Genomic DNA, 18,618 nt, shown 5'->3' with positions numbered 1-18,618 from the left:
TTTTATTGAAAATTTAAATTGAATTTATTAAAATTAAAAATAAAGTATTAAAGTAAAAATATTATAATAAAAATAAAATATTAAAAATAATTTTTAATAAAAAATAAAATATTAAAATTAAAAGCACAGTTAGATTCGGCAGAACCTTGTAAATACCGAAATAGGTCTAGGAGTGGGCCCACTTCAAACCCTGGTCCACCCAAAGTAGGACCCACACTTCTTGTCGATTTCTTCGCTCCATAATTTCTTCATTTCTCCAAGTACTGGAGACAGAAACAGCAACTCTAAAAATGAAAAAGAATTTCTTTCACTCTCTAATTCCATTCACAAACCTTTGCTTCTTAATCTTATTACCTGCATGTAACCCAATATCGGCTCCGGCAACTCGTTCGGAATCTGATCTGAGTTCTCTGACTCGGGAGCTGCTGGAGTCGGCGAGAGAGCCTGAGTTCTTCGATTGGTTAAAACGGATTAGGAGGAGAATCCATGAATACCCAGAGCTTGCATTTGAAGAGTACAACACGAGTGAATTCATAAGATCGGAGCTTGACTCGCTTGGAATTGAGTATGTTTGGCCTATCGCGAAGACTGGGTTGGTGGGTTCGATCGGAACAGGGGTGGAGCCCTGGTTCGGTCTTAGAGCAGACATGGATGCCCTCCCTATTCAGGTTAGTCCCTCTCTTCTCTAAAATAACCCATTAATTCCTTTCTCACGTGGGACACGTGATTTACTTCTATTTTCTTTGTTATTTTTAAATATTTAAATAAAAAAAACTTCAGCCACTAAACCATGTACAATATTGGAAATAACAAAGATAATTTAAAATAATTAAGAAGAGAAAAATTAACATTATATCTTTCATAAATAATTATTGGTGAATATTAATTTTTATGCTGTAAAAATAAATTTAATGAAAAACAACCCATTCACATTAAAATTAAAATTTTTATCAAAAAAGAAATTATTAATTTTTTTTGTGAATCACAAGTTATTGACTTAATTTTGTTTATTTGTCTAATTTAATGCCTGTTTGGTTTAGCAATTAGAAGCAAACTCTCAGGTAAACAAAATTTTTCAATATTACAATAAATTTAGGCTTTAACACAATAACTTATATAAAATTTAAAATATATTCTTAATAAGAATTATTAATAAGTATATACTAATGTGTATAAATCTCGTAACGTAAAATTTTTAACAGCACTTTCATATTAATTTACAGTACTATTATACATAATGTTATATTATTTATTATTTTATATGTTATATTGATGCCTAAATAAGTTACTTTGATATTCTTTATTACTTTAATATTATGTATTAAATGATGTTAAAGAAGTGTTATTGAAACCTTTATTTATTGTAGTGAAACTAGCTAGCTTTTCTCACATGTCTCATTGCACAACAATGTAATCTCTATATGGTTAATAATCAAAATTTGATTTCTATAATTTATAGATTTTTTAAATTTATATATTTAAAAAAAAAACTATAATCATAGATTATAGAAAGGTGTTAAATTTAAATTAAAGAAGAAAATTAGAAAAAAAGGACTTGATATCATATTAAGATAGTAAAGAAGAAATTTAGAGTTCAATTTAGAATGGGAAACTAAATCATTATACATGGTTTAGCAACTTATGACTTGCATTAATGGTACTAATGTTTACCAATTACATTTTGAAGGTTATTTCATAGAGTTGACCACAAGAATTACTATTTGATTAATTGGAATGTCTAGAATGGATCTATGTATATATAACATGGTATTAGAAATTTGATGAATGGTCTCAACAAAGTTCAAATAATATTTATACAATTAGTTCTTTTTAAAGGAAATTATTAGTCACTAATGAAAATTTAAGAAGGATTAATTAGAGAATATTTAGTGAAATATAAATTGTGATTAATTTAAGTATTAATGATAAATATACATAAAAATAAAAATAATTATTTTTGTACATTAATATTTTTTCCATGTGGTTGGACTTGATTGTTCAAAGTACTTGCATTTTTTCTGTATTAGCCAAATATATAAATATACACTAGAATTTTACCAAATAGTTTATCAGCATCTCAATTTTTTTATTTGGTACACAATTTCATTACTTTTTAATGATTTTAATTTTAATTTTTTAATTGGTAAAAAAACTTCTTTTTTAAAATAATTCATTTATTTCAAAACATTGAAAGAAAAAGATAAAATATAAAGATAAAGAGAAAAAAATATAAATTTAGATAGGCAACATTAGAAAAAATTAATATGTTGACAAACATTAAAAAAAATTACCTAACAAATAAATTTAAGGAGTACTTATATAAACAATAAAGTATTAGAGCATAAATATATATATATATATATATATATATATATATATATATATATATATATATATATATATATATATATATATATATATTCAATCATATAACAAAAGCTATACATGAGATTTCAAGTTCTGAGTCCCAATCAAAGCCAATTGTATCAATTAATAATAAATTAATTTTATTTTGTCCTAACTATTAAGTTTAATTTATTAATTTCTAAATGGCTAATTTTGTAATTGATTAATTTAACTTTCTAATCTAACTTTCTTAGTGGAACTGGAAAACTAAAACTTTTTTTTGCAATTTTTTTCCATAACTATTTATTTAGTTAATTGGTATATATTGGGCTTCAACTACTTTGTTACTTGTCCTTTTTATATATAGTTTATTGTTCAGTTATTTGACTATTTCATTACTATATATGCTGCTCTACTACTATATATTATAAAAATATGCTTTGCTAATTTCATTGGGATAATTTGGTTTGATTTGAATAAATAAAAATGAATTCATTATTTCAATTAATAATGACTTAAGTTTGGCTTGATTAAATACCTATAATAATTTTTTGAACTACTATGAATCATATTTATGTATGAAACTATAATAAATTTATTTATTTAATTTATAACTCTCAACTAAGGCCATGTTCGGCAAAGCTATTCTACTTATTAGCTGTTTTAGTAGCTACCAGCTATTAGTGATTAGCTGTTTATATAGTGATAAGCAGAAATGTTTAGTAAAAATAATTGTTGAATTAGCTATTAAATGTAAAAAGTAAAAATAGTGGTATCATCTTGTTGACTATAGTAAAAATGCTATCTCAACCTCTAAAAGTTAGGAGGGTAACTTTTTATAAATTATTCCCTCAATTTTTTCATATTAATATAAACATTATATTACCAAACAGTATAATTAAATAAGAGATAGTATTTTGATTAGAGTCAAAACACTAAATACTACCTTAAAAACTGTTGTCGAACAAGGTCTAAGTAGAATTCTTTAAAAAAAGAAAAACTAATTTTATTTATTTATTATCATATCATATTTATATAAGGGAAACTATAATTACTTTATATTAATTAAAAAATAATTTGAAGTAATTTAATACTAAGAATCCTATATAACTTTGTTAGCACAAAATTTCACATAACACTTATTAGTTTTACTAACTATGGATAATTTTAAATCAAGAGCTTACAAATAATACAATTGTATCATTAATTAAAAATGTAGTTAATTTATATTAATAAATTAAAATAATTATAAAAACTATGAAATATTTAATATTTATACGATCATGAATTATAAATTTAAAAAATTTACATGCAATATATATGCTATAAAACTATTATTTTTATTATATAAAAATGAAAATAATCTTTTTAAAAACTTAAATAAGGAAGAGTGAAGACTAAAAATTACTATTTAATATTTATATATAATTAGAAATATTATAATTAATAAAATTTTAAATTTCAAAGACTAGTATCTTGAAATATATCAAAAGATTTGAATATCTTAGATTTAATTGCTAGTTAGTAATACAATGACAAAATATATTAAATTTAAGATTTTTTGTTTCAATGATTGCAATTTAACTAAAAGCTGATAGTTGAAAATTTTTAATTTTAATATTATACTTATATTTGAATCATTGACCATTGAATTTTGAAAAATTAATTCAAAATTTGAGTTTACTAATATATCATATTAGCATTTTAAATGCTAAAAAAGCTATAAGCTAGCTTTCAATCGCTTAGCCAAACAATCATTTAAGCTGTTCCATTTAGCATAAGATAATTTTATTTCTTAACAAAAAATTTTAAGATAAATGCATTTTTATCAAATTCTATCAATTTAATTTTTAAGAATGAAATTCTATTAATTTATGAATAAGTTGAAATGTAAATTTAAATTCCTCACTAATATAATTAAACCAACTCATTATACTACTAAAAATCAATAATTATGTCAAAACAGCAATTATTTAAGGCTAGACTATGTGGCATTGTAACTCAAAATAGTTTATGGTTCTTATTGAGTGCGTGCGTGTGTGTGTGTGTGTGTGTGTGTGTGTGTGTATATATATAGACGAAGAAATGGAAATCTTTAACCTCTTTGTATTATGGAATAGCAACTTAATATTATTTCAACATGACTCAAGGTGCAATTCTTAAAGAAAATTATTAAAGAGTTTATATACAAATTAGTATGCGAACCTATTTGAGATTCTATAATTTAGCTGCTTCCTTAGTCTAGACGTTGGCAATGGATGTCTGAAATATTTTCATGACAGTTTGCCTTATTAACATTCTTAACTAATCTATTTCAATATTCTGGGTATTTGGAAGGAATTGGTAGAGTGGGATTACAAGAGCAAGAACAACGGCAAAATGCATGCTTGTGGCCATGATGCTCATGTTACAATGTTGCTTGGAGCAGCAAAGTTACTTCAATGCAAGAAGGATGAATTGAAGGTATATGCATACTCACAATTCACACAAACATCTCAGAGTTAAGAATTTATATGTGTTTTTTCTTTAATTCTGACTGATTCCATTTCTGATACCTACTCCAAAGGGCACTGTTAAGCTTGTATTCCAACCAGCAGAAGAAGGTCGAGCTGGTGCTTACCATATGTTGAAAGAAGGAGCTCTTGATAATTTCCAAGCCATTTTTGGACTACATGTTGCACCTGAAATGCCTGTTGGTTCAATTGCTTCTAGACCTGGTGCAATAGCTGCTGGTGCCGCAAGGTTTATAGCTGTCATTAAAGGGAAGGGTGGACATGCTGCACGGCCCCAAGATACAAGAGATCCGGTTCTTGCTGCATCCTTTGCCATCCTTGCACTTCAACAATTAATTTCTCGGGAGACTGATCCTCTTGAGCCCAGGGTAACTTTCATTTCCCATTTCTAACATAGGATGAATATATGATTCTTTTGCAACTGGTTAAAAGATTCATCTTTGGTAAGAATAAGCAAATTTGGTTCACAATGTTATGTTCTAATATTCTACTGAAACTTCAAAAGTCTTTGAACCAGAGTGCAATTTTAGCCTAAAAGCAAACTTTTTCACTTCCCAACTGTTGTATAGGTACTCTCGTTGGGGTTTGTTGAGGCTGGCCAGGCTGGGAATGTAATCCCAGAGACGGTGAAATTTGGAGGTACTATTCGGAGCATAACTACAGAAGGTCTATCCTATCTTCAGAAAAGGATAATAGAGGTAATTATTTTTTTTAGATGATACTCAAGATTGATAGCAATAAGAACTTGAAGATTGAGAGGTAAACATGGAGCAATTCATCATATATTACCATTTATCAGATACAATCAGGTGCCTGAAAATAAATGAACAAAATGTTTTATAGATTTTATATGTATTGTTGATAATTCTTTAGTAATAAATTAATAATGTCATGTTTTATTTTGATGTATTGTTGACAACACATTTTACTATCAGGTTGTAGGGAATCAAGCAGCTGTTCATCAATGCACTGCTTCTGTAGACTTCATGGAGGAAAAGATGAGGCCTTATCCAGCCACAGTAAATGATGAAGCAATGTATGAACATGCCAAGCAAGTTGGGGAAGCTTTGCTTGGCGAATCCAACGTGAAAGTTACGCCCCTCATTATGGGGGCAGAGGATTTCAGCTTTTATGCACAGAAGATGAAAGCTGCATTTTTCGTGATTGGTGTACGGAACAAAAATGAAAAATCATCTCCAGGGTTGCATACACCATACTTTTTTCTTGATGAGGAGGTGCTTCCCGTGGGAGCTGCTCTCCATGCTGCAGTTGCCATTTCTTATTTGGATGCCAAAGCTGTTGAGACACATTAGGACCTGGCTATTATGTTCACTTGCTCCTTCTGTATGTGATTAGAAAAATGTATCATCTTATTAATACCAGTATGCTGAATGCTTTCAACACCTTTTAAACGTGTGAGTATGCTTCTAAATCCCAGAATTATAAAGATGGATAATTGGAGTTGTCAAATCGGCCACGTACTTGGTAAAGAAAATGCACGAGCAGATTTGTCTTTTTCGCTGAAAGAATTAGAGGATCCTTTGATTCATTTTAAAAAATCGAAGACTTTTAGGTGTAAATTTTGTCAAATATCAGGAGCTTACAGTAATTTCACAAGATAGATATGAGTGATAAAAATGTTTCGGATTCATTGTTAAAGCATCCTATCCACACAAAAAAAATGGCCTTGGTTAATATAGGAACCGTCTTCGGGGAATCAGTTGCCTAAACCTGAATTTCTGGGGATGAGAATGCTCCTTGCTGCTGCAGACTTCATGGGCCTAAGTTCAGTATGCTGCCTGTGCTTATCACTATCAGCAGTCTTGCATCATTCTTTCGCTTTGGACACTGGTTCTGGACCAGGGATGGAGTTGCTAACAAGGGAGTTATTGGAATCAGCGAGAAAGCCTAAGTTCTTTAAGTGGATGAGAGGGATAAGAAGGAGAATCCATGAGTACCCCGAGCTGGGATTTGAGGAGCACAGAACCAGTCAGCTCATCAGGACTCAGCTTGACTCGCTTGGAATCGAGTATAAATGGCCTATTGCCAAAACTGGAGTGGTGGCATCTATTGGGTCTGGAGAGAAACCGGTTTTCGGCCTCAGAGCTGATATGGATGCCCTCCCTTTGCAGGTGAGCTCTCTCTCTCTGCACTCTTAATTGCTTAATTCCAATATATGATATTCCTCTCTCTTGCTAAAGGATGTTTGAATTTGTATACCTTCAAATCACTACTTATCTTATGGAAGGAATTGGTGGAGTGGGCGCACAAGAGTAAAATTGATGGCAAAATGCATGCTTGTGGTCATGATTCTCATGTGTCAATGCTTCTTGGAGCAGCCAAACTGCTCCAGGAAAAGAGAGATGAATTAAAGGTAACATCTTTACTCTAGATACAATCAGAAGTAGAAAGAAAAAGGCTACATGGATTATCAGCACATATCCAGAGCTTGTCAGCTTTTCTTGCATCCATTAAACCTTATAGATTTCAACCTATTTTTGAAGGGTACTGTGAAGCTTGTTTTCCAGCCTGGAGAAGAGGGTTATGCTGGTGCCTACCATATGTTACAAGATGGTGCTCTTGATGATCTCAAAGCCATCTTCATGTTACATGTTTTACCTACAATTCCCACCGGCGTTATTGCCTCAAGGCCTGGTCCATTGCTTGCTGGTGCTGGACTCTTCTCGGTTACAATTCGAGGGAGAGGAGGACTCGCAGCAGCTCCACATGGTACCATAGACCCAATTCTTGCAGCTTCTTTTGCAATCATTGCTCTCCAACAGATTGTATCTCGAGAGATAAATCCTCTTGAGGCCGGGGTAATATTTTCCATTCTCTTTTGCTGAATTATAAACGGCAGTGAACTTATTCTTCTAGCACCCCTAGATAACAAATGGAATTGATTATTGATCATTTATTTGGAAACTTAAGGTGGTTACAGTTGGGTTCATAGAAGGAGGTGAAGCAACAAATGTAATCCCAGAATGTGTGAAATTTGGAGGAACTTTCAGAAGCTTGACCAATGAAGGTCTACTCCACATAACAAAGAGGATAAAGCAGGTAAAACATTGATCTCTTCCTTTGCAGACCTTAAAAAATTTTGTATAAATACTATTCAATGAGAAGAAATTAAGTAGCAGATAAAAGGATACATTCTTCAACAGATCATTGAGTTCCAAGCAGTCGTGCATAGATGTACTATTTCATTGGACTTCATGGAAGATACTCCACTACCTTATCCAGTCTTGAACAATGATGAAGCATTATATGAGCATACAAAGAAGGTAGGAGAGGCCCTGCTTGGAAAGCAAAATGTGCAGCTTCTCCCAATGAACATGGGAGGAGAGGATTTTAGTTTCTATTCCAAGAAGATTCCTGCTACTGCATTTGGGCTTGGGATTAGAAATGAGACATTGAAATCAGATGAGCCATTGCATTCACCTTACTTTGTTATGGATGAAAGTGCTCTTCCAATTGGAGCAGCTTTCCATGTTGCTGTTGCAATGTCATATTTGGATAGCCATGCTCAAATCTCTTAGAAACTTTATGATGTATCTGAAACGAATTTTTTCATGAAATAAATTTGAGGAAAATGCTAAATTCAAAGAGTCTAATTGAATTCATAAAAGATTGTTATGTATGCTTGTTCTATCATGAACTAAGTTATAAACGCTTGTGAGTGTGGATCTCATATCTAGTTTCTATAGTCTATGGTTAACTAGGTCCATCTTAAAAATTTCCAAGATATAGACACATAATTAATCATATTTTAATCGGGATATGAGGTGAGTAATTAATTATATTAAACTTTTAAAGTACTTTTAACTGAAATGAATAGTTTTGCAGCTCTTCTTGCAAATTGAATGTCTTTACAAGAGATGGTATGAACTACGCTTAGCAGAAATCCTTAATAAATCAGGACTTGTACATTTAGCTTAGAGGTTAAAGATGGTTCCTGCGAAACAAAGAAAATAAGATGAAGTCATACAATAAATCTAGGCTTTAACAATATTTTTTAACATTATTTTGAACATAATTTTAAATAATAAATAAAACATCAAGATAACATATTTAGACATCAAAGCAACATATAAAATAACAAATAAAATATAAATCATGTATAATAGTATTGTAAATTCATATAAAAGTGTTGTTAAAAATTTTAGATTACATGATTTATGTACGTTACCATGTGCTTACTAATAATTTTTACTAAAAGCATATTTTAAATTTTAACAACATATAAAACATGCTGTTAAAGCGAGTTCTTCCTTGCTAAAAGAATATGGTTGCATATAAGTACAAGTTACAATCAAATCTGGCATTTTTCCTTCTTTCTCAATATCCTAGTTTGCAATGGACCCATCCTTAACATTAACAATATAGTAGAGGAATTAATAATGATCAAATATAAAGACAACATCCTGAATCCTGATCATTGCTTCAAAAATGAGAGCAGAGGAATGAAACAGTTGGTATAGATGATTTATGAGACAACAGCCATCTTGACATGAGCTTCAAGATTAAATAAATTTCTTCCACTGAAAACATGAATACGTACTGTATACAGGTAATAATCAAAACTGATCCCACAAGAATCTAGTGGAGGATCTTCACTGCAGTTGCATGAGTTAGAAAGTACAGTAGTAATAACTATTTTCCAACGTCTTACTTGTTAATTGGATATTTAGGCATGTGCAAGATGACACTTTCGATTCAACTTTGATTCATAAAAACCAATGGTCACATTTCTGACACTAACTTGAGGCGGCAATTTGAAGCCCTACAATCAAAATGCACTTTCTCCATGTTTAATGCCACCAAGCTGGAGTCACAGATTCAGAACAGGAGGCCCAAAAATCTCTAAAAACCACATCAATCGATTTGGAATCTAAGATTACACATTTAAGTTCCTCAAGCTTGCCCTTCCAGGATAAAAAATATGAACAAGCTTGCTTTTTTTTTTTTTTTCGTTTTCCCAATTCCTTCTGATTCTGGACAGACAAATGGGGTCATTGAGGTGGTGCCAAGAGATCCTACCTATTATGAGATATCCAACTACGACCAGGTATTTTCCTAAACCCTCTCTCCCTCATTTTGTCCCTAACAATAGCAAAATCCTGCCACTGGTCTGCTGCAGCATATATGCTCGACAAAAGCACATAAGAACCGGAATTTTTGGGTTCAAGCTCAAACAATCGCCTAGCAACAACTTTCCCCAGCTCAACGTCGCCATACAGCTTACAAGCTCCAAGAAGTGCACCCCAAGCACTTGCATGAGGTTCCACAGGCATCGAATTTAGAAGCTCAAAAGCTGCTTTTAGCTGTCCTGATCGGCTAAGAAGATCAACCATACATGCGTAGTGGTCAGGGGAGGGAACAATAGAATACTTATTTTTCATGGTTTCAAAATAGTGACTACCCTCTTTAACAAGCCCCCCTCGGCTGCAAGCTGCCAAAATGACAGTAAATGCCGCCTCATCAGGAATTAATCTCTCATTTAGCATCTTATTGAATAATCCAACGGCCTCTTCGGCACACCCATGAATGGACAATCCTTGTATCATAGAACAATATGAAATTAGATCTCGAGTAGGCATCTCTTCAAACAACTTTTTTGCTCTATCCATGTTCCCACACTTGGCATTCATGTCAATAAGGGCAGCAATAACGTGAGTCTGACCTTTATCAATCGAGCTTTGGCACAAATAACAATCAACCCATTTCGCAAAATCCAAACTTCCCACTTGAGCACAAACCGACATCAAGCTCACCATTATATACTCATCAGGCTTCACATTCATCGACTCCATTTCAAGAAATATCTTCACAGCCTCATTAGGCTGCCCATTTTGAGCATATCCTGAAATCAAAGCCCCCCAAGCAATGATATCTCTCTCCGGAGATTTCTCAAACAAAGCCCTCGCAGATGCCATATCCCCCACCTTCGCATACCCGTCAATCAAAACAGTAAAAGAAACAACATTCCTCTCAGGCGTTTCATCAAACAATTTCCTAGCACTACGCAAATCTCCTGCTTTCACCAACCCACCAATCATAGCATTCCACGACGTTAAATTCCTCTCCGGCATTTGAACAAACATTCTCGTCGCGTTATCCATATCCCCAACATTCGCATACCCAACGACTATTGCCGTCCAAGAAACCACGTTCCTCTCAGTCATCTCATCGAACGCCTTTCTTGCAGAAAATATTTCCTTGCATTTTCCATAAAAATCTACCAAACTAGACCCAACATACACATCGTCACTAACCCCACATCTTATTGCCGAGCCATGAAATATTTCACCTTCCTTTAATCTGCACTCATTCGAACACGACCTTATAAGAGAAGGATACGTGTACTTGTCCGGCCATGCGTATTCACTCCGCTTCATGCGGATAAAGAGAGATAACGTATCGTCAAAATGAGACTTGTGGGAGTAGATTTTGAGAAGGATGTTGTAGGGGAGAGTGGAGGGAGTGAGAAGGCAATCAAAAATGGATAAGGCATAGGAAACAGAATTGGAGCGGTTGAGAAGGTAGGAAACGAGAAAGTGATCTTGCTCGAGTCCTTTGCGGATTATGAGAGCGTGCAACTGGTAGAGGTGGCCGATAGTTTTGCAAGAATTGATGAGAGTACGGATTGAAGCGTTAGAAGGAGATTTTAAAGGCATGGATTTTGCAGGAAAAAGGATTCATGGCTGCTCTGCTGGTTTTATTTGGGGTTTCTGAGAGGAGAAAACAGAACACAAAACAACAATTTGATGAATAATTTATTGGGCTAAATCAAATGTCAGATACAGTTAAGGCCATTCACGGCCCATTCTGCAACCAGCCCTTAGCCCAATTCAGGCAGCAGAAAATCGCCCAATTCGCTCTTTTTCTTCCCCAATCATCTCTACTCTCTACCAGAGAAGAACTAGCAAAATCCAAATGGTGCTCTGGTCGTATCCACCAACGCGGAAGCAACTAGCGGTGACAGTTGGCTTTCTAATCACCGGCGCTTCACTATTTTGTTATGGAGCTTACCTGTCCATGGCCAACATAGCTCCTCAACAAGCTCGAGCTAAAGCCCGTAAAGATTATATTAAAGATCGCCTTCGAAAGATGCTCGATGATTAGTTCGATAAGCGTTTGCTTTAATGCCCACTCCAGGATTTTCTTATCAAAGTATGCATTACTCTCTCTATTGATGTCCATCCCTTTTTTTTCTTATTTTAGGGTTTTCAGTTTTTCTAATATTATTGTATTTATTATTATATTTTGTCACTGTCCCTCGCTTTAATTTCTAATTAAAAAATTATTACAATAAGCTAATAATATTGTACAAATTTAATCTAAATTTCTGATTAAAAAAAATTAATCTACATTCGTTCTAAATAAACAAAAATTATTATTTATACACTTAACGTAATTAAATGATATCTTTATTTTTTAAATTCGTAATTTAATTTTTATTTGAGTATATTAATTAATAAAATTTTTTAATTTAAATTGGATAAAGGAATTAAAAAATAAATGAAACAATAATATGAAAAATTAAGTAATGTAATTTTTTAAAATAAAATATAAAATAATTAATTTTATTAAAATAAAAAATTAGATAATTTTTTTTTTAAATATATGTCAATAAATATAATTAAATTCGCCTAACTTCTTTTTAAATTGAAATTTAATGATTCAGCGTCATAGCTTCAATAGATTTAATTTTAAATCTATGATTACTTTTTTTTTTTATCTGTAAATGTAAAATTGCATTTCATTGTACGGGCAAAATTAGAGATGACAATGGATCAAATTTTTATGAATATTTAATTTCACTAAATTTTAATAGGATAAATTTGAATAATATGTTATCAGATTTATGACGGATTTATGTTTAAAAATTAATATTTATGAAGAGTTCGAATCGAATTGAAATTTTATATATTAATTTTATTTATATAAATATTTAATTAAATATAAAATATATTTTTTTATTATAATATTTAAAAAATTGTATATATTTTATTTTATATTAAATTAAAATATTTTATGAAATTATTAATAAAAATAATTTTTATTTAATTTTTTAATTAAAATATATAAAATTAAATGAGTTCGGATATTTTTTAAGTAATAATAATTGGATTTAGAATGGTTGTATAATTAATAACAAATTTTAATCGAATTTAAAAAAAATTTAAGTGAGTTTTTTTGCAATCCCTAAGACAAATAATACTTACAAGGTAGGAGTGGCTCAAACCATAAACCAAATTCATACAAGAACATCCAAATCAAAATCACTGGATGATAGTACATAGAAAATCAAAACCACTAAACCATCCAGCAGCACTACTAGTATGGGGTAGCCACGGTTCAGGAACTATCGGTTACGGTTCCTGAAATGCCGGTTGAGGTTCAATGAAATCATGAACCTAAATCAAACTGCCAAGGGACGGTTTAGAAGACGGTTCCTTAACCGCCGGTTCCGGTTTGAGCCCCGGTTTAAAACAGTTTAAAAGGCGATTCGAAAAAAAACGGTTCAAGACAGTTTGGAGGATGATTTGGAAGCGATTTAGGGATGGTTTAATGGTAGCTTAGACAAAAAAAAATTAGAGAAAAATTTTATTGGTTCAAAATTTAAGTTATATTTGTAAAAATATTTTAATTTTTTTAAAAAATCTTTCAATCAAAATAAAATAAAATAAAAAGTAAGAAAATAATTTATCTTTAAGAAAAATTTAATAAATAAAGACTTGAACCTGATTAAAAAATTAGAGATGAAATTAATTTTTTTAAAAGAAATTAGCAAAAAGTGTATGAACTTAATTTTGCCTAAATATTCCTTTAGGATTTAGAGAAATAAAAATTTTTAGTTCTATTATTTGCCTTTTTTTTAAATTATATAATAATTGATAATTAAAAAGTATAAAAAAGAAAAAAAAATTAAAATAGAGGGTATTGAAAATTTTATTGAGGATTTAAAGTAATAACAAAATAAGTGAGATAGTATTGAAAATTTTAGTAAGTATATAAAATAATAAAGTAGGAAAATTGAGAGAGTATTGGAAATTAAAATGAGTGTAGAAAATAATTATTTAGAGAATTTGAGAAAATTGAAAAAATATTAAGAATTGAATAAAATACAGAGAATAATTGTGTAGAGAATTAATGATATATATAAATAAATTAGAAGTGAAGTAATATATTTATTGAATTTTTTTATATTTAAATCGCTGATTAAATCCGGTTCGAAATCCTTGATTTAATCCGGTTTAGAACCGTCGGTTCACAGTTCTTAAAAAATATGAATCTAAACCAAACCGCAGAATGACAGTTTCGATCCGATTCGAAGTCGGTTTCGATTTTAACCGGTTTTAGTCTGGTTTTGACCGAATTGATTCTGATTCAAAACAGGACCGTGGCCACCCCTAACTACTGGATTACCATCTAAAACCGGAAATTGAATGAAGACTAATGGTAAAAACCAGACAATAATTGTCAATAAGCCGCATGCTCATGCTCCAGCCAAATTTTGGATACTCATTTGCTGGCAGATTCCTCAATGCACCACAAGCACACGTAAATTAGTAACGAAAATGATTCACAATTAAAATTATGTCAATTTTAATAGAATTATTATTTTTATATAATTCACACTCACACATATTCTATAACTGATGTGAGATTCAAATGTTCAATTTATAGATAGACTTGTCTCGATTTTTTTATTATAGACTCACACACACTGATTCTTTCCTTAATTTTTTGCCTTTTTTTATAAAAAATAAAATATATGTATATATGAGTTAATGATAAAAATGAACTACCATTAATACTATTATAATTTTAGGAAAATTCTTATTCTCATATAACCCATTCAATCACGCTAGTTAAGCTTTCACTGTAAAATTAGTTTAATAACATATTTAGCATTACTATTGAGAAAATCACTATTTTAAATATACTAATAGGATAATATTAAAAAATAATTTAAAATAAAATTTTATAAATTTTAATAATAAAAATATTAAAATAATAAAAGAATTTTTTTTAATTATTTTTTTAATAATATTTTTATTCAAAAAAAATAATTTTAACTCTTCAAATATAATGTTAAATAGACATTAAATATATGATTGAAGGGGTGTTTGGTTGTTGATTGCAGCTGATAGCTGATAGACACCCAAACAGATAAATTATAGTGTTTGACAAGCTTAAAAAAATAGAGCTGATAGCTGATAGGCAACTGATATGATACCCATCAGCTGCAGTTTATATTAGCTCTATTTTTTTAAAGTTGTTTCTCATCAGCTGATAGTTGATTTGGTTTTATTTTGACTATATTATCCTTTTTTATTTAATTTGAAAATTAATATTATTAATATTTTTATTTTTTTATTTGTAATTTTAACATTTTAATTAACGTATTTTAACTTTATTAAAATATTTTTTATTAATAATATAAAATATAAAATATTTATTTATATCTAAAAACTTAAAATTAATTATAAATTTTTCTATTAACAATAATAATTATTTTATTATTTTATCTATATTTTTCAAATTATTTAATTATCTTAAAAAATAATTATTTTCTTAGTTCAATAATAAAATAAATGATATAATATAAAAGATTAATAATTATATATTTATTTAAATAATATAATATATTAATTTAATAATTATATATTTAATTTAATAATTATATATTTAATTTAATAATAAAATAAATAATATAATATAATAAATTTATAATTTTATATTTATTTAAATAATAAAATAAATTATATAATATATACCATTATTAGTCATTTCACATATTAACAGTAATAATTTGTTGACCCCACAAGCTCAAAGGAGCATAGATTTTGATGATACCAAAACTCAACTAGAATCAAACTAACATTGTTTTAAGTGTTGTGTATCTTAAAGAAAAAGACACAAGGATTTCATGATGGATTCGTGCTTCTGAAGTAAGGATGATACTCTAAGGATAACACAGGACAAATCAAAGGAGATAAAAGAAGAAAATATTACCTTCCAATGCTGCATTGAAAATCAGAATTGAAGGTACATATAGTATAAAAGTTAAGTTTTATTTTTAGGATTACTTGTGAAAAGAATTGAGGAGTAAAAGTCAATGATGTTTATTTTCAATGCCTCAAAAGATTTTTCTTTTAAATATCATTATTGGCCTAAAAAAAGTGTTTGACTATGATTTGGTGTAAAGTTTTATAGTTTTGAAAGTTATGCAGAAATGTTTTCCTGGTATGCTAACTGGTTTGCTACTTATTTTAGTATGCTAACTGGTTTGCTATTTTCTCAAGTATGCTAACTGTCTCAACTCTGTACAACATCGCAGAAAATGACAAAATAACGACTATTTTCTTGAAATTCGTATCTGTAACGTTCAAATGAGTTCTCCAACGGTAAAAAATGTTCCAAAGCTATAAATACACCTACCTTTGGCCATTTTGCACTTAATGAAAGACTCTCCACTGTTCAAAATCATAAAAGCTTTCATTCAAAGTGCTCAAAGTGTTTTATTGCTCTTCATTGGCTTATTTACTCAACTCTTCTTTATAGATTCTATTGTATTGAGTGAGAGTGAGTTTTAAACACATTATTATCATTTATGAGAGGTCATTCAAGCACCTATTGAAGCTTGGTTGTGAAAAATGTTTGGGATAACACGTGGTAGAGGTGTGAAGCTACTTGTAAAAGCTTTGATGAGAAGATTTGTAAAGGGCTTTTGTCTCTTGCCTTTAAAAGAGAATAATAGTGAAGTGAAGACTCAAAGTGGGATCTTTGAGAGAGTGGATGTAGGCTAGTTGAAGCCGAACCACTATAAAAATTTCAGTGTTCATTTTCTCAACCCTTGCTCTTTACATTTATGCATTTTAACTTTATGATTGATATGCTTTTGCTGATATGAAAGTTGATATTGTTTGCTGATAACCTTGCTGCAAACTGAGAAAATTAGTTTACTGCTAAATCTGCTGACATCTGATATAATCTGCTTGTTATTTGATTTCTTTGTCGGTTAGTATATCCGGTATCTTGCTCAAGTTCTTTGTGTTAAAAACTTATTCAGATTACTGATATCTCTGCTGAATGCTGATATAATTTGTTAGATCGGTATACTGATTGCATATAGCCTAACTTTGAATCAACTTGTCAATAGAGCTGTATTGTTCATATTTCACATTAGTCAATTGAGTTGAACCTAGCTGTAATTTTCAAAGGTTTTGAGCAAGAACCGAAAATTGTTTTTAAAGTCCAATTCACCCCCCTCTTGGACATATTTTGGGACATCAATTTGGTATCAGAGCTTGTCTCTCTTGCTTGAGGATTAAACCCCTTAGAGTGATCCATACACATGGCTAGTTCATCTAGAAACTCAGCTGGTATACCTGCCCCCTTAGCTGAAGGTTATTCTATCACTAGACTACCACTTTTTAATGGCACAAATTACTCTTTTTGGAAAACTAGAATGAGAAACTTTATACAATCTGTTGACATTGATGCTTGGAGAATAATTAAAGATGGTCCTTATATTCCTTATAAAACCAGTGAAGGAACTGTACAAATTCCTAAAGCTGAAGTTGAATTTGATGATAATGATTGGAAGAAAATTTCTACAAATGCCAAGGCTATTAACATTCTTCATTGTGCTCTTGATATTAATGAGTATAATCGTATTTCAGGATGTCAAACTGCAAAAGAAATTTGGGACAAACTAGAAGTCACATATGAAGGAACTGATGTGGTGAAAGAGTCAAAGGCAAACCTCCTCATCCGTGATTATGAGTTGTTTGAGATGAAACACGTGAAACTATTCTTTGAGATGAGTACAGTTACAGAGATCTTGTCAATCTACTTAAAGCTCTTGGAAAGAGATTTGAGGAACAAGAGCTTGTAAAGAAAATTCTGAGGTCTCTTCCAAAGACGTGGGAAGCAAAGACTACTGTTATTCAAGACACCAAGGATTTCAGAAAATACACCTATGATGAGCTAATTGGTTCTCTCATTGCACATGAGATGATCTATGAGAAAGATGAGAAAGAAGGTGATCAAAAGAAAAAGAAAGGTATAGCCTTCATATCCGAAAAGGTAGATGAGAAAAAGAAAAGTGTTGCTCTTAAAGTTAGTTCAAGTGATGATGATGAAGATATGGCTATGATAGTCAAAAGATTCAAAAGAGCATTTAGAAAAGGTGGAAGCAAATACAAGAAGTTCACAAAGAAATATGCTCCAAAGGCTCCAAATCATTCAAGTGAAATAGTTTGTTATGAGTGTAACAAACCAGGCCACATTAAGCCAAAGTGTCCTACATTGAAGAAGAAAAACAAGTTTAGAAAGGACAAAAGCAAAAAGGCAATGGCAGCAACATGGAGTGATAGTGACTCTTCATCAAATGATGAAACAAGTGACAAAGAAGCTGCAAACACTTGTATGATTGCAATTGAAGAAAAAGGTGAAAGCTCACACATCGAAGATAGTGAAAATGAGGTAAATCTTGAACTTTCTAATGTTGATGAATTAGAAATTTCATTTGTGAAGACATATGATAAATATAGAACTTTTAAAAAGAAATGCAAAATTTTAGTTCATGAAAATTGTGCTTTAAAATCAGAAAATATATCCTTGAGTATGGCTTCAAAGGAAAATGAATTTTACAAATCACAAATGAAATTATTTAAGGAAGTTAATGATGAGCTTCAAAGATCAAAAGAAGTGTGTGAACAACTTCTTGAGAAAAACAGAATTC

General features: G+C 30.6%; 3 protein-coding genes across 3 annotated transcripts; 2 read left to right on the top strand and 1 right to left on the bottom strand.

Moving 5' to 3' along the window:
• The first annotated feature begins 248 nt into the window (after positions 1-248).
• LOC110639708 (IAA-amino acid hydrolase ILR1-like 3) lies at positions 249-6,329 on the top strand. Its single transcript, XM_021790761.2, has 5 exons — positions 249-668; positions 4,684-4,809; positions 4,913-5,227; positions 5,429-5,557; positions 5,795-6,329. Exons 1-5 carry the CDS (start codon positions 291-293, stop codon positions 6,170-6,172), a joined length of 1,326 nt encoding a protein of 441 aa, XP_021646453.2. The 5' UTR covers positions 249-290; the 3' UTR covers positions 6,173-6,329.
• Positions 6,330-6,477: 148 nt separating this feature from the next.
• On the top strand, positions 6,478-8,473 carry LOC110639707 (IAA-amino acid hydrolase ILR1). Its single transcript, XM_021790760.2, has 5 exons — positions 6,478-6,991; positions 7,108-7,233; positions 7,364-7,678; positions 7,791-7,919; positions 8,024-8,473. The coding sequence occupies exons 1-5, from the start codon at positions 6,605-6,607 to the stop codon at positions 8,396-8,398; spliced, it is 1,332 nt and encodes a 443-aa protein (XP_021646452.2). The 5' UTR covers positions 6,478-6,604; the 3' UTR covers positions 8,399-8,473.
• A 686-nt stretch (positions 8,474-9,159) lies between these two features.
• Positions 9,160-11,884, bottom strand: LOC110639706 (putative pentatricopeptide repeat-containing protein At5g37570). The gene has a single exon (XM_021790759.2). The coding sequence runs from the start codon at positions 11,534-11,536 to the stop codon at positions 9,896-9,898; it is 1,641 nt and encodes a 546-aa protein (XP_021646451.2). The 5' UTR covers positions 11,537-11,884; the 3' UTR covers positions 9,160-9,895.
• Positions 11,885-18,618: the final 6,734 nt, after the last annotated feature.

Source organism: Hevea brasiliensis, chromosome 3 (assembly GCF_030052815.1).
Source record: "Hevea brasiliensis isolate MT/VB/25A 57/8 chromosome 3, ASM3005281v1, whole genome shotgun sequence".
NCBI classification, from domain to species: domain Eukaryota; kingdom Viridiplantae; phylum Streptophyta; class Magnoliopsida; order Malpighiales; family Euphorbiaceae; genus Hevea; species Hevea brasiliensis.
This window is presented reverse-complemented; position numbering and strand designations above follow the sequence as displayed.

Bases quoted from the DNA above. Each gene is read 5' to 3' on its own strand.
- LOC110639708 (XM_021790761.2), top strand. From the start codon at position 291: ATGAAAAAGAATTTCTTTCACTCTCTAATTCCATTCACAAACCTTTGC. The intron at 5,228-5,428 runs GTAACTTTCATT...ACTGTTGTATAG, and splicing joins CTGATCCTCTTGAGCCCAGG to GTACTCTCGTTGGGGTTTGT. The intron at 5,558-5,794 runs GTAATTATTTTT...TTTTACTATCAG, and splicing joins TTCAGAAAAGGATAATAGAG to GTTGTAGGGAATCAAGCAGC.
- LOC110639707 (XM_021790760.2), top strand. From the start codon at position 6,605: ATGAGAATGCTCCTTGCTGCTGCAGACTTCATGGGCCTAAGTTCAGTA. The intron at 7,679-7,790 runs GTAATATTTTCC...TGGAAACTTAAG, and splicing joins TAAATCCTCTTGAGGCCGGG to GTGGTTACAGTTGGGTTCAT. The intron at 7,920-8,023 runs GTAAAACATTGA...ATTCTTCAACAG, and splicing joins TAACAAAGAGGATAAAGCAG to ATCATTGAGTTCCAAGCAGT.
- LOC110639706 (XM_021790759.2), bottom strand. From the start codon at position 11,536: ATGCCTTTAAAATCTCCTTCTAACGCTTCAATCCGTACTCTCATCAAT.